We start from the raw sequence: 26,868 nt of genomic DNA on the forward strand, positions 1-26,868 counted from the left end.
GTCCATAAGCAGATGCAACTGAGAAAACAGATTTCAAACGCTGAATCCCTTCATCTTCATCTTTAGCAGGAATTATGATATCATCAAGATACAATAAAACATGACCTTGCAAGATTAAATCCTTGAAAACAGAATTTACAAATCATTGAAATACAAAAGGAGAAGTACTGAGACCGAAAAGTACACATAGAAACTGATATTGTCCATTATGTGTGACAAATGAAGTGTAATGTCGGCTGTTTTTGTCGACACTAACATGGAAGAAAGCATTTTTTAAATCGATTGTAGTGAATGTACGAGCATCTTGTAGTTTATCCAATAAGTCTTCTATTAAGGGTAAGGGATACCGATCTTTAACTATTTTCTTGTTTAATTTCTGATAGTCAATACAAACTGTAGGGTTGCCTTTTTTTTTTTTTTTTTTTTTTTTTTTTTTTTTTTTTTGCATACTACTACAACTTGACTAGAATATTCGGAAGAACAAGGTTCATTTATGCTGTCGGCTAACCAAGTTTGAACTTGCTTGTCTACAATGTCTCTTTCGACGAAAGGCAATCGTCGAGGTCTGTGAAAAATAGGTGTTTTATCTTTTACTTGAATAGTCATCTCAATGTTCGTAGTTTTGGTTTTAAGGGGTCTGTAATCGGAGACAAGATTTTCAATAATTCTAACTTGTTCTTTTGTAGCAGTAGGACCTATTTCTAATTCAAATGTTTGATTAAGGGAAATATTATTGATGTACACATCTTCCGGATCATTTTGTTTAACAACATGTTTAGAAATATGAACACCATCTTTGTTTATGTTAACTTCACCCTGTTTAAGAATGTCCATGCCAATTATAGCGTCAAATGGCATTACATTACTGTCGACAACATAAACATTAGTCGTAAATAATTCCGTATCTATTAAAATGTCAGCTGTAAAATAACCCAATGGTTTAATTTTGTCATTACCAAAGCCAGTTAACATATTAGGAAACACGCTTAAAGCGTAATTCCCGATTTGTTTATAAATGTCGTTAGACAGAATCGGCGGGTATCAATGATAGCGGTGAGTGATATATCATTAATTTTGATTACTTTATGGAGTAGGTTCGGGGCATGAAAGTTGATTGATGTGACAGCATTTGTTTTTTTTTTCAGATATTGGACTGTTGTTTTTGTCAATTTGCTTCGGAGTTTTCTTAATACAGGTAAAGAATTTATGACCGAAATTTCCACAAGATAAACATTTGGGTCCGCGATGTTTGTCGGGACAAAACTTAGATAAATGACCAAATCCATTACAATTATAACATTTAGATGACTGGTAATTACTGGAATTTGCTGAGAAACCTTTTCTATCGCGTAAAGCTATAAATGTAGATTCACGAGACTGAATTTCGCACTTTAAAAAAGAAAGAAGGTCAGAAATTGTTACATCGCATTTTGAATATGTGTTTCACTTAAAATCTAAAACAAGATTTTCTGGCAATAAATTTAGAACAATTGAAATCAAAAGTGGACCATAGGATTTTGAATCCTCTTGCAGTGAATCTAAATTTCGTATAGCTATATCGAGCTCATCATATAACTTTCTCAAAGCTGGAACATTTGAAGAGTTTTTAACACTTTGCAAGTTTAAAAGTTTACTCATAAAAGAATCAATTATATTATCTTTTCGACCAAAACGATCTTTAAGCAACTTTACACAGTTGTCGTAATTTTTGTCAGTTAACTGAAAACCAGATACTACACTTAAAGCTCCTCCAGTCAAATATGTTTTTAAATAGGCAAACTTTTCAATTTTCGTAAGGGAATCATTTCGATCGATAGTGGTTTCGAACGAATTCCAGAATTCATTCCAAATATTTGGGTCTCCTGAATACGGTGTGATTGTTAATTTAGGAAGTTTAACTGAAGAGGGTAAATTTAAACTATCATTCGGAGTACTTAACAGTTTGTCAGATGTTGATGAGTTAGTAAAACTATCTTTCTGTTTCAATAAACGTTTAAGTTTGTTAGTATACCTAAGACATTTTTCTTGGTAATCAATACTAGTGTTTACTTCTTTCTCAATTAAGTTTACATCAATGAAATGTTCAATTTGACTATCTAAGCACTTTAGTTTATTCATTTTCTCTATTAAAACTTCTAGATGTTCATCTAAGATATCACATGTAACATGTTCATCGATTCTTGAAATTAGTTTAGTAGTACTGCTTCTTTCAATACTACGCTTTCGTTTTAACTTTTCAAAATTTTCTTCTGAAGACATGTTTATTACTTGAAACAATTATACAGTCAAAATGAAATGGATAAATGTTAATTGCTCACCTGTAATCCATTTGGGTGAACGTTAGTAATCCAAATGGCACAATCCAACTATGAGCACGGAATCGAAACTTCTGACACCAATATATGGGGAAGGATTGATGATAAACATAACTACAACTCATGAAGTTAAACTAAGATTTATTTATTTACATTAGAATGAAAAGAAAAGTAAAAAGAATAATCGTCAAAACATTTTGGACACGTCTGTCCTCACTATCATTCACGTCTCATCTCATCTGACCACACCCTAATCTAGATGGTGCTCTTACATAATCTTAGTTACAGTTACAGTTCCCACATATAAGCATACAGAAATGCTGCTGTTGTTCCAGCAAAAATCTTATTTTCAATTTAAAGAGCGCCTAGTAGGTAATGTGCAAAGTGGAGGGAGAGGAAAAGAAAAGAAGAGAAACAAACTTTTGAACTTTACTGATAGGAAAGCCATTAATGTTCACGTTACATAGGTAAAACTCTTGATTCCACACTTTAATGGAGCAAATCAGTTATTCTGCAGATTAGCTAGGTAATGTGCACTTTCACGACTTTTGAACTTTAGCGGTATTATATATATTAATAAATGTATAATACATAGATGTAAAATATTTTCATATTTACATACTGTTTATTAGGCCCGGTGGTGCAGTGGCTAACACACCCTGTAGCAGCACCACAGGTCCGGGGTTCGATTCCCGAGCTGGACAAGGTCGACTCAACCTTTCATCCCTTGATTTCCATCACTTGGGTCGATAAAATGAGTACCAAGTTCGCTTGGAGACTAAACACTGGGGGTCCTGCGACAAGCTGATCACTTGTTCAGGCCATATGCTTACGCACCCCGAGGCCCACGGTCAAGAAACAGATTTCGGGCACTGCAGGCCTTGGTCCCATTAGGCTGTTACACCACTTAGTTTACATACTGTTTATTATGTACTACTTGAATCAAAAAGAAAAATATAAAGTCATTCTAATATGTAGTGAAAAAGGAAGAATAAAGTGAAAAGCTAAAAATTACTGGGCTGTATGAACTGAACATGATCTGAAATACTCTTTCAAAACTTACATCTTCATGGCAAGTTATTCACTTTCCATGATTACAGATTGTGTAGCATCCAATTCATTGCCAGACTCTCTCTCTTTTCTTCACAATAATGATATTCAAATTAATCTTTTTTGTTTATTCACCACAACATGAAGAGGATATTTATATTATTTATGAATTATAAAGTTTATTGTAAAAAAACTGTTGATTTTATAGCTGTTCACACTGAACCCCAAGCCTCTCTCGCTGAAGCCAGTGTTTAACTAGCTTTCATTCATACAGAGAATGCTACTTACATTTCAGTTTAACCCTTTCAGGACGGGCGTCCCATATATGCATTCCCTAAGAACATCTCTTACAGGCGGGCGTCCCATCCACGCATCAGTAAAGATCGCATTCAGAGAACGGGTGATGCGTATACGCATTTTAAGGTGGAATGTTTTTCTGAAGGCCACTAGCTGGCATCCTGTGTCCATTACTTTTGAAATGAACACAGTTTGATGTATTCTACTTGAGTTTGGTATTTTATTCATCAGCTGTTCGAGGGTGGTGGGGGCGGAGGGAAAGCGTAAACAGAGGTGGGCTCTTTAAATCGCTGCGTGCTAATGAAAACATTCTCGTATCTGATTTATATCCATTTCCTTTTTTTATTATATTTTTTCACCCTACTACTTCTTTAAGGGTTACTGTGCGGAGTTCTTTTACGTTTTGCATTGCCTTCAGATATATTTTCGTTTCTTCCTTTTTTATTTAGGAAAGCCTCACCTCCAGTCTATTATGGCGGGAAGGCGCTATTTATCAGAGGAAGAATACCCTAGTATGGTTAGTGAACCATTTACTAACACAAATAAGAGTACTGATTCATTTTCTAAAGAGTTAAAAAGTGATACTTTTTCTAAGAGTTACAAAGTGATACTTCTCTGTGCTTCGAGATTTACCACGCTCGTTTTCATTTTAAATTTTGTTACTTCTTACTGTAAATAGTCTTTATTGTGTTCTTTTTAATAATTTTAAACTTTATTGATGGATTTTATCAATTAAAACTTCGGAATAATTTGAATAGCTCTTCCGAAAATTATTTTAGAAGATAAACAATTTTTTAAGTATATTTTCGTGTAAAATAAAGAAAAAAATGTTTCAAGGGCTAATTTTAAGACATATAAGAGCTCAAGTAATAATCTAAAAGGATACCAAAAATTACGATGCTAGAAGCGAAACTTTTGTTTTTCTAATTTTTGTTATAAAATTAGGCTTAGCGATGCAAAACCTCCGTCCTGTACGGTGACTGCCTTTGATTCTCTTCCGTCCCGCATGAGCATCTTAAACAAAGGTGTGCCGTCGTGAAAAAGTTAACTCTTATAAGGACCAAGCGCTACACATTCTTCTATGATTCTGATAACATAAGGCCTAGTGCTCCATTTCATCATCATATTGATTAATCTGACATTTATTTAACAAAACAAAAATTATAGAAGCATTACAGTATTTGCATAGCAAAACAATTAACTCTAAAGGAAATATTCTTAAAGCAGAACTTTAAAAAAAAAAAAAAAAAAAATTAAGCACCCTTTTTTTTTTAACTATCTAGGTTCTATACCATTAAAAATATTTAACAAAGTAGAGAAATATATTGCAGTATATAAGCATTAAGGAAAATAAAAAATTAACAAATCAATCTAAATTGCTAAAATTAACTAAATCATTAAAACTAAAGTCTTCATAAATTGTCCATATGATCACACCAATAAAAAGGCTTTCTGTCCATGTATAACAAAGGATAGCCATTCTTCTACCAGTGTTGATAAGGCATTACCTGTTTTGATTTCTGGACATTGTTTCATGGCCATATTGTACTTTTGTATCGAAGATGATTGTTGCGCACATTTGATCAAATAAGGTAAAGGATTATGATTGGTGGTGTAATTCAACTGTGGATACAGAAATCCTTGCTTCAAATTTCTTTGAACTTCATACAATAGCAAATAATTCTCTCTCAACACTAAACCATGACCTCTGAGTTAAAGTTCACTTTTGACTTGCATAGGTTATGGGATAAATGCGTTCCTGAATAATTTTTTTTGTTAAATGTGCTGCAAATTCTGTTTGAGAGGCATCACAAGGTATAAATGCATGGCTGTTCCAAAAGTATTGTATACACTCATGTCCAAAATTATGTTTACATGCATAAATTCACGGATTTCTCAGAGACTATGACTTATAATTTAATGAATTTTCGTGGAATCATACATAACATGATGACACATAAATGCAAAAGAAAAAATTGAAGATCACCTCATATGATATAAAATTGTAGCATGAAACAATAAAAATGGTAATAAAGTGTGACAAAGAGAGTTAAGAAAAAAAGGAATGATTCTCACGAATTTAATATGGAATATGATCTCCCCTGACTTGTACACACATATCACAACGTGTTTTAAGGCTGGAAATAACGTTGTTAACCACAGTTTGGGGAATTAATCTCCACTCTTCCAGCAATGCCGTCTTCAGAGCATTTACATCTCTAGGAGGAGGATGTATACGTGCAATTGCTCTTCCAAGGTAGTCCCATAAGTTCCAACACGTTTAGAATCACCAGTTAAACTAAACCGCGACTCATCAGTAAAGAGAACATGGGACCATTGATGTTCAGTCCAGGTCCAGTTTTGATGTTCCAGTTTTGTCCAGTTTTGATGTTCTTTACACCAATTAAAGCGATCCCTCTTTTTCTCTGAAGACAGTAAAACACATACCCTTGGCTTTCTGGCATAAAGGCCTTTTTCATTAAGCCTTCTGTATATTGTTTGCCGTGATGCAACAGTTCCAGTGGCGGCTGCAAGATCTGAACTTAACTGGCGAGCAGTAGCCTTTCTGTTATGACGGGCAGTTAATGCCAAATACCGATCTTCAGAAGCAGTTGTCATTCGTTTCCGACCTTGTCCAGGGCTCCTTACAACACTTCCATCATTTTGAAACTGTTTCCATAGCTTAGAGACTGTCTGTCTTGAAATATTCAGACATGTGGCTGTTTCCATGATTGACTGCCCTGCTTCTAAACGGCCGATAATTCACCACTTTACAGATTCTTCCAAATGATACTTCGAAGCCATAACAAACCGCTTTGAGTCCCTACACACTGAAATCAAACACTATGTTGCAGAAATTCACTCAAATATTCAGTTTGCGCAAAGCGCTTGATTCACCCTTGGATGACGTAACGCCTAGATTTGCATATCACAAACCGTTTGATTACTTTTGATTGAATAATGCTAATTAGGCTTGGTTTTCACACATTCCCTGCAAATACGGATCACATTGATTCGATATTTCATTGAATATCATCATTTTTGGGTATGTAAAGATAATTGTAGACATGAGTGTACAACAATGAAGATTTAATTAAAGCATCTTTTAAGTTTCTCAAAATCTATGTCTTGCTCCTCTTTTCATGGATTTCATCAGGTATTTTCTTTTTAAATTCAGTAAGTTGCTATACTAATTCCGAATATTTTGGAATATAATCTGTATAGTAGTTACAGAGATCTAATAAACTGCTTGAGTTGCTTCGTCTTCATTTTTGACCCCCCAAAAAAAGCTTTTATTTTTCGGGATCCGCTCAATGTGTCCCAGACACAATACAAATATGTAATCTGTAGCTTGGACAAATCACATTTTCTAATGTAATTTTGTAATATGATTATTAAAAAAATGCAGAATTTATAGTTAATCATACTGAACCTCCAGCCTCTCACCCTAAAAGACAGTCTGTCTTTCATTCATATAGAGGATGCTACATACATTTCAATGAAACACTTTTGAGGACCAAGTATTATGTACTGATTACATCATGGCATGCGTAAATAATTCTATAATTGGACAAAAAAATAGTTTAGTTGATTAAAATTTGATTTTATTTGGTTAAGAAAATAAACCTTCTAAAATGAAATTTTTATATAACTGTCTTTAAAAATTATTACACTACTAAAATATAGTACAAATATATGTTTTGTTTATGCTATGGAGTTAGATTGTTTTAGGTCAGTAAACTTAAGAAAATAAGTCTTTTCCAAGATATGAAAATTACTTATCTTAAGAAAATTGTTACATTTATTTTGGAACTTTGAAAATCAAGTTTCTTAGAGCTTGTGATGGAAGTTTTGTTACTTTTTTTTTAATTTGGTTGATATCGGAAAGTTATTTTTAGCATTTTTTGATTCAATGAATATGGAAAAATTATTTTCCAGTATCTTTATGTGTTCCAGATCAAGCACTTTCAGCTCATACTGAAATAGATAAAATGCATCATCTGAAAAGCTTGCTTATTAATTTGTGTATCATTTTTGCCTTTTAAGTAATGAATATATTTGACGAAATTTTATTGATGTATGCACAAAAAGCTTATTAAGTATTCTACTATATTTCAGTTCTTAATTTGGCTTTTTGATATTTTAAATAGAAAGAGCAGATGCAAGAAGCTCAAGATATGTTTAACAAATCCAATAAAGTTACAAGACCTGAGAAAGCCCTTATACTGGGATTTATCGCAGGGTCTCGAGGTAAGTGGTGTATTGCTGTTATATGTTTCAGTATGTTTCTTATATAGTTGAACTATAGTTTCTAAAAGTTGAACATTTAAATTTTTAAATTATGCTATGTATGGTCATGCAAAAAGCAATGACATGTGTAAAATTAGGGGGCATATTAAAAGACATTACTATACAAATAGAACCTTATTATGCATTGATGAAGTTTATTTTTTCTAAATTTGCTATGTTGTCATTTGAAAGAAATTCATGCTTTTTATCCATTAATGTATTCAGTGAAATTGCCAGTGGGCTAATTCCATAAAAACTTATCACAGATATATACTGCCAGTTACAAAGTTTCTTAAGATAAGGTGAAATTTCATGTCTGTCTGAGTAATATTGTTAACTTAAGAAGGATTCTGTAAAGAATTCCAACTTGCAGTCAGAGAGAACTGTAGCAAATCAGAAATGCCTAACAAGGCTTCTCACTTTAAGGAACATGTAATTAGAAATATGTATTTGGGATTTTTATCTTCATCTCTGCTTCTGTTGACATATAAATCTGTGTGAGGCTGGTCCGACCTCAGTTCTTGAGAAACGATTACACAATGAGCATGTTTTAGGGAGGAGGGCTGCATTCACTTTAGACAAGACAACGTGATGGTGAAATTATTTTCCTTTTTATCTTTTCCGGATGTCAAATTTTCTCTGTGAACTATGCATTTTCAATCTTTGTTGTTGAAAATTGTATCAGAAGTTAATGATATGGTAAGCTATAAACGTACAGCATTCTGCATTGAAAATAAATTATTATTAGAAAATTACAGAATGTATATAGCCAAGATGTTTCTGCTGAGAATACAATTTATACAAATCTATTTAGCATCATTTTGAAAAATCAGAACTTGATTATTTATGCGTGAAAAGTAATTTGAATGTGAGAAAAAGGTAACAAAGACAGATCATAATAAGTATTAAAGAAACATTGCTGAAATGGCGTACTGTTCAAAAATTGCAATCTGACATTTTGTGGACAAACATTTCTTGCTAATGAACTTTCCAAGTAATTTGGGGGTACTATACTTTTTGTTATTAAATGGTTGATTGATAAGTTTAAAAAGTAAAACATTTCTTCAAGGAAAGAATCATGGTGTGTTTTCAGCATCTGATTTTCAAGCAAGGAAAAGTGTTTGAAATGATATTTATCATCTCTACAGTGATAAAGATTTTAAATTCTGATGAAGCTGGACTGTTTTGCCAGTTGATGCCGTATAAAACATTAAAATTTAAAGAAGTCTGTTGACAAGAAATTGTCAAAAGTGCAAATCATAGTTCTTGTGTCTGCCAGTATGTTTCTAGTTAGTTAAAGTAAAATAAGATGATCTGAAGAAAACTGTTTAATAAAAACTACAGAAATAGAATAAAGAGCTTTTGGTCAAAAGCAGAGTATTCAGTATTTAACCCTGTAAGCAGCATGACCAGCTTTATCCAGTCATGAGATTTTTTGTTACTTGGTACATATTAGCTTATAACTTAAGATATTTTGCTTTCTTACTTTTTTTAATAATGTATATGTAATCTTAATGAATATAAGTTTATGAAAATAGAGGCTAATGTAAGTAAATATATAAATTTAGCTAATAATTCTTGCATAAATGCAAGTCTTCATGACAGATCCAAAAACCTGTGCCGCTCAGAGTGTTAATTGATTATGTATTGCATGTAACTCATAATACAAACACAATAAAAAGTTTTGTCTAAACTCATAATTCACTGTTTCACTCCCTCGCAAATGTAACTTTTTCCCCTCCCCCTAAAATTCTTGGGCCCGGAAGTGACTATGAGCTGAAAGCGTCATTGCAGAAAGAAGCTTATTTTGTATATATTAATGATGTAAGATAAAGTTGTAGATTATTTCTTTTCTTGCTTGATGTGATGGTAATGCTAGCAAAGTCTTGGTGATTTATTACAAGTTTCATGTTTTGAAATTGTTTTTTCACATGCTTTTAAAGAGAAAGGTGATAAAAATAAAGATTTAACTTTCATGAAGTGTTAAGGAAAAAAGGCATTGTAATAATTTTAGAATGAGAAGTATTTTGTTATAAGTGCATGATAATATTGTTTCATGAAAAAATGTTATGATAGAAATTAAGTGAAAAAATGCTGACAGCTTAGACTTCGGATGATAATGATATTGAAACAACGTTATCCATACAGTATTGATGAAGAATTAGAAGAAATGCAGTATATGGGATGGAAGCACCAGTTGCGTATGTCAAAGGAACAATGTATGTTTCAATGCAGACTTAAGAATTGAGCATGATAGAGGTAACTTCAAATTTGAGGCAAAAATATGTATAACATTTCGTGCAGCCTGCATAAAAATAAATTTGAGATTATGTTTGTGCTCATATGTATAAATGTAATTTGAGATTATGTTTTATATGTAAAAATTGGTGATATTTTTTGAGGGGTTGTGTGCGTAAAGTAAAAATTGAAGATGAATTCAATAATTTTTTTTAATTAATTTTTTGTTGTTATTTATTTTTGTGTTCATACTCATAATATTTATTTATGCATAACATTTTAAAGGGAAATGTCTATGCTATCATGATAAATAATTTATAATACATATTTAGTTATTATTTAGTTAGAATTGAATTTTTTAATTAGAATTATTATTGATGTAATTATTGGATAAGTGTTTGAATAGTGGTATTTTTTTAGCCTAAAGAGTGTTAACCCAAAAGGGTTATTAATTTTGTTTTGGCATTTTGCGTCAATTCACTTTCTGCATTGATTCACTTTTCAAACTGTTGCCACCAACTATTACAGCCCTATATAGTATTTAAAGAAATTAAGTAATGAAGAATCTACATAAAAAATATGTGCATCTGGAAGCCCTGATTTGAAATTTATTATCTATTTCATATTTTGTCAGCATTAAAGAATTTTTTAGTAAGAAACTCAACAATTTCAAAGTGAGGAATAACAACACTGTATAGAGGAAAAAAACATTTTTATCTCCAGCGCATGAGACTTTGTATCAGAAATTCTAATGATATGCTCATTTTAAAATTATTCTATCATATTGCTGTTGAACTGAATTTTATGGTTTAATTGTGAAGTGCATGATATTTAATAAATAAAGGTAACACACAAAATGCTTTAAAAAAAGCCCCTTTGGACGTAATGTAAAATCTGAAATCTTTCAGAATTTACTTTAATTTTATTGATTAGCTTTTTGTGTGTGTGTTCACTTCCTTCATACAATCATATGATAGTATTCATATTCATTGAATCAAATGCAGTAAACTATAAATTTGGTTTCTTGAAGGTACATTATTGCAGGATTTGATTGTAATTGAATTTATTTTGAAAAATGTATTTTATATGTATTTATTTGTTTAAAAATTAATTAGATATCCTTTTATTCAGATAACCCATGTCCACATCTGGGCCAAATTGTTACTATAATGCTGAGTGAAAATGAAGAGAAAGTTCAGCAAAGTGATGGAACAGTGCAAACTATGATGGTAGAAACTCATTTTCAAATGAATTACAGCACTGGAGAGTGGAAGCGAGTTAAAAAATATAGAAATATTGAACGATAATGTCTTCCATATTAGTACTGTGGTTATTAGGAGATCAAACCAGTGCTGGATCACTAAATATATGTAGCGAAATTATTTAAGGGGTTTGTCTGCAGTTAGTAAGCTGCTTCTTTGTTTTGTACATACCTAGGTAATTTTTATGGTTACATTTCTACGGTTGTGAAAATGTAAAAATGAAGCATCTGTTACCATTAATTTTGAGTTATGTTGAAAACATTGCTTTGTCTGTGTACTCGTAATGAAATTAAATTTTTAATTTTTGTACGTGTACCTATTGCACTAACTCCATTGCTTCTGTGATTTTTTTTTTTTTTTCCCCTAATCATTTGTATAAAAATTCATTGCATTAAAAATTGTCTTGGTTATCTGAATTTCAGAGGTCTTACTAGAAAAAATTTGACTATTAAGTTAGACTTACAAAGTAATGTTTTGACATCATGTATAGCATACATTGTGTATAAATATGAATTCTGATATGCCCAAATTATTTTACTTTATTTCTCATTTATGGGAGATGAAAACATTATTCTTTGAAATCTTCCCTTCGCTGTTTCAGTTTATCTGAATGGTTATCATTCTGAAAAGGCATACAGTAATGCAATGGAGTTTTGCAACTGTTTTTGAGGTATTTCTTTTATATATATATATATATATATTTAATGAATTCTTTTGAAAGCAAAAAAGGGCATTAGAAGAGATTTAACCAAATTGGTTTTAATAAAATGTAAAATGATTTAATCAACATTATGTTTGCTGAATTGAGGGGAAATATGCATACTACATTTATCTGAGAAACAAATAATTTCTTAGTAAAGTTGAGCTCCAGAAGTTAGATTGATTCCATATCTTATATAAATATCTGATTTTTTTTTTTTAACCTAACTATAAAGTATTGATATGTGTACTCATACCAGAAAATGGCTTACTATGTGCAATAAACAAGCATTGTTGAAATAAGTTTCATTGATTTACTTATTTGAATGCTATAAAATAAATAAATTCTATTGATTCACTTATTTTAGTTTTATGTAATTTTGATAAGCCATTACTGTTCCAATAAAAATGCATTAAACTTTAAAATATATTTTTAAAAAATACAGAGGTTTTTATTATTATTTCTCCCATATAAATGTATATATAAAAATAAATCTAAAATTTTTATTGTCAGTATTAACCCTTTTGCGACGGCGCACCTTTGTTTAAGATGCTCGTGCGGGACAGAAGGGAATCGAAGGCAGTCATTGTACAGGATGGAGATTTTGCACCAATAAGCCTAATTTTATTTTTAAAAAAAGCAGGAAAAATGTTTTACTTCTAGCATCGTAATTTTTGGTATATTTTAGATTATTACTTGAGCTCTTATATATGTTAAAATTAGCACTTAATAACCTTTTTTTCTTTATTTTACTAGAAAATATACTTAAAAATTGCTTATCTTGTAACATAATTTTCAGAAGCGTTATTCAAATTATTCCAAAGTTTTAATTGATAAAAATCCATTAATAAAGTTTAAAATTAATCAAACAACACAATAAAGACTACAGTGAAAAGTAACAAAATTTAAAATGAAGACTGATTGTGGTAAATCGTGAAACACGGAGAAGTATCACTTTCCAACTCTTTAGAAAATAAATCATCACTCTCATCTGTGGTAGTAAATGGTTTATTAACCATACGAGGGTAATCTTCCTCTGATAAATAGCGCCTTCCCACCATAACAGACTAAAGGTGAGGCTTTTCGAAATAAAAAGAGAAGAAACGGAAATATATCTGAAGGCAATGCAAAACGTAACAGAAATCCACATAGTAACCCTTAAAGACCGTACACAGGAGAGGAGGAAAAATAGAATTAAAAAAAAAGGGGGGAATTGTATATAAATCAAACTCGCAAATGTTTATACAGTCAAAAGTCGTTAATCCGGACTCCTCGGGACTTCAGCGATTCCGGATCATCGATTTTTCCGGATTATAGATCATCAGTTTAAATCTGGTAAGATGGCATGCAGTAATTATAAAATTAAAAATATGAAACCGTAATTTATGAAATAAAGAACAATTATGATCTAAAGGGTATCAAAATTTACAAAAAAAAAGCTTAATATTTATTTGTTTACTTTATTAAACATTTCTTTCAATGTAAGTTGTTTAAGTTGCTTCGTTTTTTATGTGATAATACATTCTCTTTAATTCTATAAACAGACATAATTTCTTGTTCAGTTACAAAGTTCCGCTGTTCAAGTCCTATAATTGCTGTGTCTACCGACTAATTTGTCAATCGAAATTTTTTCGTTTTCAATAACCTCTGTTAATTTCTTCGCTATCGGAAACGAATTACAATGATGAGGAATTTGATTTAAATCATATCAAAGACGGAGTACATCGAGATGAAATACTACATTTATTAAGGAATTATAAGCCAAATAAAATAAAAACATCTGCCCTGAAGATAAGGATAGTGCTGACAGATCAACTTCCAATTCATTGCGCGCCGCAGCGTTAAAGATAAACAAAGATTAGTTAAACAAACGCAAAAGTTTAGATAAACATAGCCTTTATCCATTTTTTGCAGCAATTCCACTTTTTGTTTAATGAACTTTGAAACATACTTTCACTTTGTAGATCCTTTACATATTAATAAATATATATCAGAAATTCTATTTGACATAATCGAAAGTTCAAGCTTACTTTTATAAAATTGCTCTAACAGTCTGAAAAAAAATAATAAGCCGGATCCAATTCGAAGATTAGGGAACAATGCAATCTGCAACATTAACTGAAATAGATAATTAGATAATTTTAGCTTAGCTTATGCCATCCGTTATACATTAAACGTGCACTCGTAAACGTATTTTTTGCACACGCACAAGCATATTCGCAGCCGTAAAGGTCTTGCGCGCATGCGTAGAAAGTTTGTAGCTTTGAGGTCCGGATTATGGGTGTCCGAATTAACGACTTTTGACTGTATTAGCAGAAGAGCCCACTTCTGTTTATGCTTTCCCTCCCCCCCCCACACCCTTGCTACAGTTGTTGAGTAAAATACCAAAGTCTGGCAGAATATATCAAACTCAAGGTCAGGAACCTAGAACTGTGTTCATTTCAAAAGTAATGGACATAGGATGCCATCTATTGGTCTTCAGAAAAACTTTCCAGCTTAAAATGCATATACGCATCACCCTTCCTCTGAATGCAATCTCTAGTAATGCGTGGATGGGACACCCGGCTGTAAGAGACGTTCTTAGGGAATGCGTATATGGGACACCCGTCTTGAAAGGGTTAAGAGCGACATGATGAATAATCATTGAAAATACTAGAAACATTGTTTTGTTTGCTAAAGTGAATAATTAGCCATTTATTTCCTGCTTTGGACATGAAATTACTGCAGGCAGCATGTTTTATATTATTTACAATTAATATGGATTTTGTTCAGCTTTCACATATTGTTAATGTATATTTATATGCTGAAATCCTGTTAATGTTAATAAAACTAAGAAAACTGTAAACTAAGTACAAATTTTATAGTTGTTTTTAATGAAATGGCTACATTTTTTCTGGTAAGTGCATTCTGTTAATATTAGACATGCATTTTTATTTATCTTATAACAATGTGCGTAAATAAACAATTAACGCATCACTTTCGTAAATGAAGTTACAAAAGTGGTGTGTTAATAATTTTTGAAATCTTACTTTAAATACTAATATATTGCAAAATCATTTTTTGAACTGATGATCCTTTTCTTATATTTTAAAGAAATTTCATTATGTGAATGTATTACTTTAAGAAAATTTTAATCTTCACTCCTTATAATGAAATTGACGTATGCTACTTCTTTTAAAAGTTAAGTGAAAACTTATTACCCTCTTTCACAGCAATCATACATTTTCTTTCATTATTCAGCCTTTTACAAAAAAAGGTGTTTTTAAAATGTGCCATATAAATTTTTGAGACAAGCGTACAGGTAATGAAATTCATCTGATTTTTAATTTTTCCAATTTATTTCAGAGTGCCATTAATATTTTCAATATAAAACATTTCAGATATTACTTCAGATTTTAGTGCTTTCCTTTTATATTTATTTAATTTGCTTTTTTATTTCATTCTATATATTTGTATATCCACGTACACAATTTCTGCTGAACACTACATCTTCAGAAGTATACAGTTTTTTCATTTATCTGTCATTTTTCCCTCCACAATTCATTGTGTAATTGTATCTGTACATCAGAGGTAATAATTAATGCAATTTGTATTTTAAGGCATATTGCTAGATATCATATTTTAGGTAATTATTTGCATTAAATAAACTTGTTTGAAAAAAGATCATGAAGTGAGAATTTGAGAAGTTTTTTGCATACACGTATAATGTTAATAAATTCAGATGAACTTCATTTCAGTAAATCAATTTTTTTATAATTCAGTATGTATGTCTCTGATTAATTTAATATGCAAGTGCAGAATGCACTTTATCTTTTATTTAATTCTATTATTTATATATGTTTCAGTATGTGAGTATAATGACAAATTTGAAATGAGGATTTTTATATGTTGTGATATAATTAATTCTATAAAGATTATAAGGATAATTTATTGTTATCTTGTGTGACTCTAGTCATTGACTGCAATCATAATATTAAACTTAAGTAACATTTTCTGTCTAATGATTCATTCATAAATACTATGAAATATATAATGGAAATATTATGCCATATAATGGAAAATATTGACTGTGTCATTACATCATTTTTAATTCATTATTTGAAAATAAATTGATTTCAACACAATATTAATTATATTAATATGTGGTTGTTTGACTTATGGGTATTTAATATTTTTACTGTGTGTGATGGTATCACTGTTATCTTTCTCAACATTCTTTTTCTTACATGCATATAGTTTATTTAATTCTCAGAAATTTTTTAAATGCTGTGAGTTTTCTGATTTTTTGATATTTGGATATTTTAAGAAGTGAAATTTTAAACGTATAGAACATATTTTTTAATAGTTATGCACATATTCATTAATATGCTGATATAGTTCTAAGCTAAATCTAAAGCGTGTATGATTTTAATTCGTTGTTATTACCATTTCTGTGTTCAAAGAATAATACACTAATATGAGCTCAAAGGAAATGTAAATTGCTAAATATATATTGTTTTTATGTTTAAAATATCAAAATTGTGAAAATATCCTTCTGTTCAAGAAATTTATGAAAAAGTGTCATGTACCTGAAAGTTGCAATAATTGAATTTGGCTGGTAGAGGACATTTACATACTCATTATAGAAGAAATGTACAATGATTTCTTGGTTTACAAGCATAATGCATTTTAAAAGCATGCTTGTAATCTAAAACACATGTATATCAAAACGATTATCCCCTAAGAAATAATAGAAACTCAGATGATTGTTTCATTCCACAACCTAAAAATAAAAATTAATTATAAAGAATATAAAGTAATGTGTAGAGAACATTAACCTTCTCCATAATGCTGTCATTAAACAGATTTATTGATCATACTGCTATAGTTATATCCAAGTGGTGTTTTTTCCTTGCTGTTTGTGATGCACATATATCAGTTTGTCATTGTTCAGTTCCTGATGTATTCTTCCACCAATTCTTAAATGTCATCCTTATTTACCTCCAGTTTTATTTGCAAACATTTCCCCCAAGCAGTTTCATTGATAGTGATAACCCCTCAGAGTCATCTTCAAGACTGCTGTTAGACCATAATTTTCTCCAAGCAAAATTAAGCATTCTTTTGGTGACAGCATGATAAGCTTTTTCAGTGTTGTGAAGGAAGTTGTGGAAATAATTAATCTGAAACTTTCAGATAGTAAGGTTTGTTCCTTCTGTCACCTTGTAGCATCGCTGAAGTGCAACAGTATAAAGCTTTTCAAAGTTCAATGCAGTCTCTTGATTAGTGGTTTGATGTAATGGATATTGGAAGGAAAGAACCTCACCTTAATAAATTCATTTTTAAGAAAATATGTTTGAGCTTGCATTTAGCTCAGCTAGGTAATTAAGCTTTTTTTTTTTAATCATAAATACATCTAAGTCTGACAAATATTATTGTTGTGACATGACAGGGATCTGTTTCCGTTGAGGGGGGTTGTCTTGCCACAACCATATTACTTATTTGTTTGACAAGAGGGTAAGAAATCTGATAAATGAGTAGTTATGCCACTGTAGAGATCTGTTGTTTTCTCTTATTAAGATGGTTTAATGGGTTGAGTGTTTGCAACAGTTCAAACTAACCAAAATTATGCTTTTCAACATGGACATCCAAAACAATGTGGCACATTGTAAAGAGGTAAAGAATATAAAGAGGATCCCAAAGAGGCAATCTGCCAATGCTTCCAGCAGTACTGGACCAACTGTGTTTGTTCTAATGAATAATATTTTATTATAGCTATCTTTATAATAATGTATAATATTCTAACTAAATCTTTTAAACAGATCTTCTCAGCAAGCCTTTTCCAAATTCTTTGAAGACAGGAGTAGTACATATTTGAAAAATGTGACAGAATATTTCTTATCGATTCTTGAGTAAACTAAATCAAACGATAATTTTGTGTTAATGCATGTAAGGAAATAGAAAGCTATTCAAATAATATAGTAGATACTTTTATGGTAAAATAAAACATTTTAATGAATATGGATTCAGTACCGAAAAAAGGTTATTCAAAAGTACTTTTACTTTGGTCATTATCATTAGCAGTTTAGATGTTGATATTCAAACTGATGTTTAATGGATTTTGTACACTGTGACAAAAACAAGATATGTTAATATTATTTCTAACTCTTATTTTTGTATACCTTATTGCATTCAGCAATTTTTCTTCTTCATTTTGATAAAGTTAGCTTTTAATGTTCAGAATTATTTATGTAATAATATTTTTAATCATCTCATTTCTTGAACTTTCTTCTGTCTAATACATTGTCATGTATCTTCTGTTAATTTTAGACCTAGTTTTTTTGGATTGAACTTTTGTAATTATATTAGTGATATTTTGCTTCATAAATGTATTATAAAATGTGGATTTTAGTAATATTGTTGTTTAAAACTTCATTCTTTTTTTATTTGCATTATGGTGGCAGATAGTAGTAATTGCATTCATAAAATAACTTTATTTTGCACAAAAGGAATTTTGGACTAAAGCTGCTTTAATGTAGTTGTTGCTGTTCCAGTAAACAAATACTGTTTCATTGTTTTGCAATATTAGAAGCCCCATGCTAAAGTAATCCAGCACTGGCCAGTCCTGTTAAAGTTTTCCCATATCATGCAGCTTGATGCATTTGATGGATTCCTTCTCATACTCAAAAAGTGTGAAACTCAGGAACTCTGGTAAATCAAATGTCTGTGATGTTTGTATGACGCAAATTTGAGGTGATGAATGGTAATTTCCATGCTAGGTATTTGCTGTAATTGTAATAATAAATTGTAATTTATGTAAAATAAAAGATGCCTGTACATTTAAACTATGCAAGAAATGTTTTGCAATAAGGTTATACTTAATCACTTTCTAGACATAATAAATGTTATGTTTAAAATATGGTGTTTTGTGTATTATATTAGCCTCTCAAAAATATCTTTTCTCATAGTTTTGTAAAATTATTATTCCTCTTTAACATTGCCATTTTTTATTGTACAGGGTGTTTGTATAAAGCATAGTTACTTTAAGTATTCAGTATGTGTATTAAGTACGTGTTAAAAGCTTATTCTCAGTGAAAAAAGCACATCCTAAACTCAGAAAGTAATAAGGCGTACTGTTATTTCCTGTTGCCCCTTTTCGTGTGCACCCCAACACCTGAATGGGGAGTATTTATTGGCTTCTCCTCGAACACACCCCACACTTCTTCTCAGCCACTCTTTCTTCTCACTTCCCCGTTGTTGCAATTTCCTATACCAATGACGCAGTATATATATCACGTTATAGTATACCATCCTAGCTGAAGGCTTCATTTACAGAAATGGGAGTATTTTTTCCTAGCTGAATGATAAAGTCTTAAGTAGACTGTGATCTCCCTTGTATTTTAATCCAAGATGAATTGTGCGAAATCCTGTGAAACTAGAATTAATATGGTGTCATGTAATTGTTTTAGTAAGAACTAATACTTGCTTTGTTACCAGTTATGTCATTTTTGGCAATAAACTTTCAGAAAATCATGATCCAGTTTAGCTGATTTCTACATCATTTTTGAAATATTTTCAAAAAACTGATCGAGTGAAATTCTGCTCTAAGGGTTCTACACTGTTCTAAAGTGTGAGTGAATATGGTAGCATCTAATAGCTTTAGTAAAAAACTGATATCAGAAATGCAACGACGGCGATGTGAACCTAATATAAACATGATTTCAAAACTGAAATTGAGTGAAAATATGTGCAATACCATGTAGCGGTTTTAATAAAAACTACTACTTGCTTTGTTAATAGTTATGTCTTAGAAATAAGCTTTCAGAAAATCAACATTGACATTGGCCAGTTTTTACAGCATTTTTGAAATATTCGCAAAAAACTGATAGAGAGCACACTTAAATTTTGCTCTAAAGGTTCTACATTTCTTTAAACACATAAGTGTGTGACAGTCTGACGATTTTGGTGAAAAACTAATAGCGGGAATGCAGCGATGGTGCGTGAACCTAAGATTAGTAACATGTTTTCATGTAGAAATATTAGCATTTATTTTATTAAAAAACAATTATAAATTCCTTATTTAGCATGTATCATTTCTACTTATAGTGGGAATGCAGCAATAGCAACATGTATCTAAGAGGGGGGGTGAGTGTAATGTTCTAATAAAAATGGCCTGAAATGGATCCTGTGGAATGTTTTTTTTTACGTGGACAGTGACCTTCCTGTTGTTTAGAAGGTCAAAGGTACAAAATTTCATCAAGTTTGAGACAAAAACTGATCCGTGTGAATTATATATGCACAAAGGGACTAAGATCCAACCATGGCCAGTGCCGTAATTAATGGACTCAGATTTATCTTTTAATTTATTAACACACTCAACATAAATTATATACACTTTGTACAAATAGGAATATATAAGTTAGTAGAATTGTTAAACTTATAAAATTACCACATTGAGCATTCGGTCTCTCCCACCGAAAGCCAGTCCCTAACTCACCTATTTTCAGGGTTACAGTTTCGGAGGACCAGGTACTATAGGGACGTTCTTCTTTATAGATATAGAGAGAGAATTTTTAATTAATCCAGCTACCGTATTTCATGGGCCCAGTTAATAATTGAAATAAATATTCCTTTATTGCTTTTAAATTGCTTTGTTAATAACAATAAATTTTGCAGTCTCATAATATTATTGAAGACATAACGGCAAAGCTTCCAAATCCACCTATATTATTCTCCCAATCTGCATTATTTTTATTCAATTTTTTAAATCATAAAATATTACCTTATATTATGGCTTTATAACGCATCTGTATTTTCAAATTACATTATTTAGTTTTTAGTTGTATTCGCTGTATAACGCGCACCCTTTGTGAAGAAACCTGAAATATAGACATGTGATGCTTTTATCTTTTAAAGTCATTCATTCCAAGAATTTTTCCAGGCTTTCAAATAATGGTATACTGAATTGACTAGTGGTAAGGGAAATGGGTGTGGGAAGTAAATAATTCTACAAACATGTGCACAAGAAAGTTATTTTAGATTTTCGAGAAAAAGAGAGATATAATTTGGGATAAGAACGCACTTTTGTTCCGAATGAATTCCCAGGATTAGAAGTTGGATGTTTCTCTTTCCGTAGTCGACTGAAGTGAACATCGAAGGCTTTAGTAAATTTCATATGCATTAGTTGAAATATGATTGGTCTAGTGTTCTTTTTAGTAGTAAATATGGCTCCTGCCAAGTGAAACAAATACACGTGCAGAGTCATTCAATTTGTGAAAGAAAATGGAAATCATGCTGCAGCACGGATGTTTGGTGTTGGTGAAAGCTCCATACCAGAGTGGAAAAAAATGAAATCATAATAATTAATATGCTAAGGAATAAGTGTGCTTTGTGTAATGGAGTAATGAAATGGCCTATCCTAGAAGGAAGTGTTGCGAACTGTGTACTAACTAGACAATCACCAGAATGGATTAATTGTAGCAAGAAACAACGTAGTACATTTATTTGCTTTAAAGTGGGGGGGAGTGAAAACTTTAAAGCAGTTTTGAGTTGTTGCATGGCATGGAATAATTTAATTGTATAAGAAAAAAACAAAAGTTTTGCAAAGGCTACTTGAAGAGTTTCTAGAAGTGTGTTATTGACCTACAAAGGCAAAAAAATTATTTATTGTCACATATTGGAAATATGGATGAAACCTCCAGTATCTTATGGGGGCACATAGAAAGGGGCGCAAATTCTTCAGTTGTCCCCGGGTGCTGGAAACTCTAGCTACACCCCTGCAAGTACATTATTAAGGTTATAAAATTGACGGCATGGTTGGCAGCGGAGCGCTCGTCCCACTGCACCCGCGTTTCAATAGCATCGATTAAAGTTTCACATATACTTGCTAATAAAAAAAGGCCATATACAGATGGAAGAGCAATAAAAGAAGCAGTATTGAAATTTGTAGACGTACTTTTTTGAAGAAGGCCGAAATTATTTGTGCCGTGCAAAATTATTAGCCATGCAGTTGTCTGCTAAAACTGAAACAATTGCAGGCCACTTAGAAACACAATTGATAAACGATATGAATAAATGTGCATTTTCCCCCTTACAACTAGACGAATCGAAAGATGTAACAGATACAGCTCAACTGGCAATAAGTGTCAAGTTGGCCTTAGAAAATTTCACTATAAAAAATTTTAGTTTCTAAAAAATCCTACCTACTAAGAAAACATTTATTTTATGCAATAAAAGCGTTTTTGATTGATGCGGAAATACCGATTGAGAAATTATCTTCAATAACAACTGGGAGTGTGCAAGTTATGACAGAGAAGAATATCGGATTCATTGCTTTATACCAACAATATCCTTTTTTTCCCAAAATTTATCGCATATCATTGCATTATACAGCAGCAATCACTGTGTGCAAAAATTTTTGAGTTCCAAGATGTAATCGCTGTTGTTATAAAAATAATGAATTCAATAATGAAGACAAACGGAGTGCACTAGATTACTTAAAATGCTTTTGGAAAATGACGAAGATATACATTTTACCGATCATCTTTTGAACTCTGAGGTTCGCTGGCTGAGCAAGGGAAATTTGCTTGAGTGATTTAGTAGTTTCTTACTACAAATAAAAGAGTTTCTAACATCTCAACGTAAAAAAAAACTGAAAGACAAAAACCGTTTAATAAATTTTTCCTTTTCGGCCGATTTAACATTGAAACTTAATGAGCTAAATTTGAAATTACAGGGCAGGAATAATCACGCTGCTGATATGATCAGCGTTATAGCTTCAAGTCAATTTGGAATTGTATAAATCTCATCTCTTAAGAAAATTGTTAAAGAATTTCTCCAATATCAAAAAATGGCAGAAAGTCTGAAAGGGCATAATATTAATACAGATTCATATCTTCAAATTGTGTCTGTATTGCAAACTGAATTTGATTCTAGGTTTGTTGGCTATGCGAATTTAGAAACTATTTTAAAATTCTTCATAAATCTCTAATATTTCTGATGGAGAAAACAGCTACATTTTCATCGTAACAATATAGAAAACTTAGAAATAGTAAACTTGCAAAATGATGTTATTTTAAAATCTTTCGGAACTAGCAAAATATTTTGGAGCTTGGTAAAGAGAAACCAGTATTCTGTTTTAGAGTCATGTGCAGTAAACATTTAATTCTTATTGCTCCAAGTCCTGTAATTGTGAGACGTTGTTTTCGAATATGGCTTATTTGAAGTGAAAGTACCGTTCAAAACTTACTGATTAACACTCAGATAATTTTTAAGAACATGCAACTCGAATTATATTGTCGATTATAATAAGTTAGCAGACGACTTACAAGCACAAATTTAACATTTACATACCAAAAAATATTTAAGAATATAAATTATAAATATTTGTTATTTTGTTCAATAAAGTTTTATTTTTTAAACAAAGCTAGTTTGCAATATGACGTTTGATGTTTGATTATGAAATATGAATGGGCGGCGCTCGCTAAAAATTTTAAATTTGATTTTGTGCCCTCGAGGACCAAAAGGTTGTCAACAATATGAAGGAAGTCTTTCAGTATATCAGTATTTCAGTATTTCAGTTGCAATAAAATGTTTGACAAAGTTGTCTTAAAATCGGATATGAGAATTTCATCAAAGAGCAATTCAATAAGTTTTTCATATTTTTTTGTTGAAATGGGTTAGATCTGATTATAATATCGCACGATGTATCTATTATTTAGTCATGTTGAAATGGGTATCTTAAATCTTCTGCGATAAGAGATTAGTCTTAAAAATGCAAAATGCATTGTCTGAATTCTTTAATAGCTGACAAAATTGCCTACAGCAATTAAGGGATTCAGAAGATAAATTCTTTGCATTCGATTCATCTAGGATTAGATCTAATTAATTTTTCTTGCTGCTGCACATTCATCTGAATTAATTTCTTTTAAAATTGGAAAATTATTGTAGGTATTTGCTTTGGTTGCTTTTAAACTGCTTTTATTAATTTTTATTTCCCTCTTAAAAAGACGCTAGGAAACAGAAATTTGTCTTCATTTTCTCAGTTCTTTTAACTTGGTTATTTATCTGCATCACGGAACAGGTCAAATGCTCTCTGCTTGTTTATCTGGTGGCGCAGCTCTGTTTGGTGAAGAGAATAATTTGATTTTGTAGCGAATACATTTTGTCATCGTTTTCCCAGAAATGGAGCCATCAATATGGTGCTTATTGGCCGTTCTGTCTTTTAACGAGGAACAAAGTTATGAATGCAGAAATACCAACACTGGAGCCCATGTGTAGTAGATAAGCAGTTTGGATAAATTGGATAAAAGCATTAAAAGTTAATATTTTTTTAAACGTGAAGAAATTTCCATGTCTTTAGTGAGGAATGATATCGCCACGATACTAAAGATTTTGATTTTAAAATAAATAAATAAATGAAGTATAGAAATGCAACATTTTATTAGCATAACAGAATGCATTTTTGATGAAGAGCGCAGATAGAAGTCTGTTAAAGTTGCATATATGGATATCAATATTTTATTAATTAATATTGAAATAAAATACATTGTACTCACATTCTTCTCTATTACCCTGTTGCGGAAAAGATTATACTTATTATGCAATAAATATTTCCATCAGTAAGCAAAAGAAGATGATGAATTCTGTTATTCCATGCTTGCGCAATAGGCTCCCCGATTTCAGATTCCTATCTTATAAAAGTTCTTTCACTTTTATGGATAACATTTATGGTCACAAGCAAACTCTGTAGGATTTATGAGCCAGACTGAAGAGTTGACTTTTCTCTTCAGTGTTGCTGAATTTCTTGAGAAATTCTTAATCTTGAGGATCATACGGAAATTCCCTAAAATGTATAAGTAATGCAGAAATAATTAGCCATTCACAAGCAAATATTTTTATATTATATCAAAATTCATTTTTAGTAGATAAATATCTTAATTAAAAAATGAAGTTTCATTGCATCTTAATATTGAAAGTGTAAAGATTTAAATTAATTTTCGCTTTAAGTTCTGATAACTTAAATTCTTCCATAGTATAATTCAATTCACACGATTATGAGTATTACACAACTATTTTCTCTATGATTTGTCTTACACTTATGGTTCCAATATGAAAAGGTCGAACTACCGATATTCAACGGTCTTAAAAACTGGTTAAGACTGCTGAATGCTGGTAGGTTGACCTAGACTCGAGCCCAGGCGAACGAGCTATCTACACGGTTTAGTTTTCGTGGTTTTCTCTGTGCGTAATGTGAATACGAGAATTCCCTTAGAAAATCCTCTGTGAATGCACCTTTCCCTCTTAAGGAAATATCCTTCGTATAATTTTCTATATTCAAAAACACTAATCTAATCCAATATAAAAAATAAGTGAAATCAAATACCAGACTGCAACAATGAGATGGTACCATTTTAATTAACATGATACGAAGTTTAAATTTTATACAGGAGCCTCATAGATGGAGAAAAATTATCAATACAACCAAAAGTTATCAAATAAAAAAAGTATGTATACCTAACTATCTTCAAGTGATTAAAATTATCCAAAATATAAATTAAAATTTTGTGCTTGCTGTGCATAATTTAGTTAATAATTTCTGTGCACATTGATTTTCAAATGCAATGTTTTGAGAAATAATGTATGTGCTACAAAGATATGAATGCAGAAGCATGGGCTTCAATATATATTCGCAGAAACTCTAAAATTTAAAACTTTTTAACTACCAAAATTTTATCTATTCAGCACCTAAAACCAAAATTTCTGTTTTCAATGGGTGAAAATGATTTATGTCATGTAATTCTGAAAATTCCCTTCGGGATGGGCTTGATATATTAAATACGTGCTATATATTAAATAAGTGCACTACGATAACTTTAGTAGGAATAATTTATTAATTGAAATCTTATACATCCCTCGTCGATAACAGAATAAAAAAAAAAGGCCTGTAATACTGTTTTTACATCTTGCGAATCATCAAACATTCGAAGGGCCTTGTAAAGAAGGTTATATGGTATTTCTCCCGCCTTCGTAGTGTAGTAGTCAGCACGCTCGACACGTATTCGAGAGGCCCGTGGTTCGAGTCCCGACGAAGGCGTTGCTCATTTTTCATCTCTCCAACTTCGAAATAAGCTAATGTCTCTACAGTGACGCCCGAACTAAAAAAGGCGGTGAAAGATGACACTTAACCACCAGGATTTGGCGATTGGGTCCTCTAAAACCCCAGTCGCACTTTAAAAAGAGGAGTATATAAGGTATTTCTCTCGCCTTCGTAGTGTAGCGATCAGCACGCTCGCGCGTATTCGAGAGGCCGGTGGTTCGAGTCCCGACGAAGGCATGGCGAGGAAACTTGAAAGCCTACACAATCATTAACTTCTACCAGCTCCTCAGAAAGTAATTTGCAAAGGTGCTCCAGAATCTACAGCATCACTGGAAATGGTACTACATAAAATGTGCTCGCCAACTTCTTTGGAAAGAGGGGAGAACCAAACCTTCTAATGACCCAGATATTTTTCCACAAACTTTTGGAACAGCCTTCGTATTATCACACAGGATGTAATAAACTTGCTTTGTCCGAAACAGGGTTTTCCAGAATTGTTACACAGCTAGATATCATTTGAAATGTTAGTGATTAACATGATTTAAAAAGTGAGTCAAAGAAGATAGTTCCCCAGACGACAGCATTTTCCATTACAAGACGCTTTTCAGTAAGACTACACGTAACTAAAATTTTTATGTGTAC

General features: G+C 31.4%; 2 protein-coding genes across 3 annotated transcripts in view; one reads left to right on the top strand and one right to left on the bottom strand.

Moving 5' to 3' along the window:
- LOC118193806 (negative elongation factor A-like) overlaps positions 1-19,051 on the top strand; it is a 58,043-nt gene extending 38,992 nt beyond the window's left edge. For both annotated transcript variants that reach the window (XM_035364967.2, XM_085824823.1), the window contains exons 10-11: positions 7,814-7,913; positions 11,322-19,051. In XM_035364967.2, coding sequence (XP_035220858.1) covers positions 7,814-7,913; positions 11,322-11,497 — 276 coding nt within the window. In that variant the 3' untranslated portion in view covers positions 11,498-19,051. The remainder of the gene's footprint in view (positions 1-7,813; positions 7,914-11,321) is intronic.
- LOC118193797 (uncharacterized) overlaps positions 16,903-26,868 on the bottom strand; it is a 55,288-nt gene continuing 45,322 nt past the window's right edge. The window contains exon 9 of the mRNA XM_085825099.1: positions 16,903-16,914. Within this exon, the coding sequence (XP_085681225.1) occupies positions 16,903-16,914 (12 nt within the window). The remainder of the gene's footprint in view (positions 16,915-26,868) is intronic.

This window comes from Stegodyphus dumicola, chromosome 10 (assembly GCF_044657685.1).
Source record: "Stegodyphus dumicola isolate Sdum_Otavi_A_Nest chromosome 10, ASM4465768v1".
Taxonomy (NCBI): Eukaryota; Metazoa; Arthropoda; class Arachnida; order Araneae; family Eresidae; genus Stegodyphus; species Stegodyphus dumicola.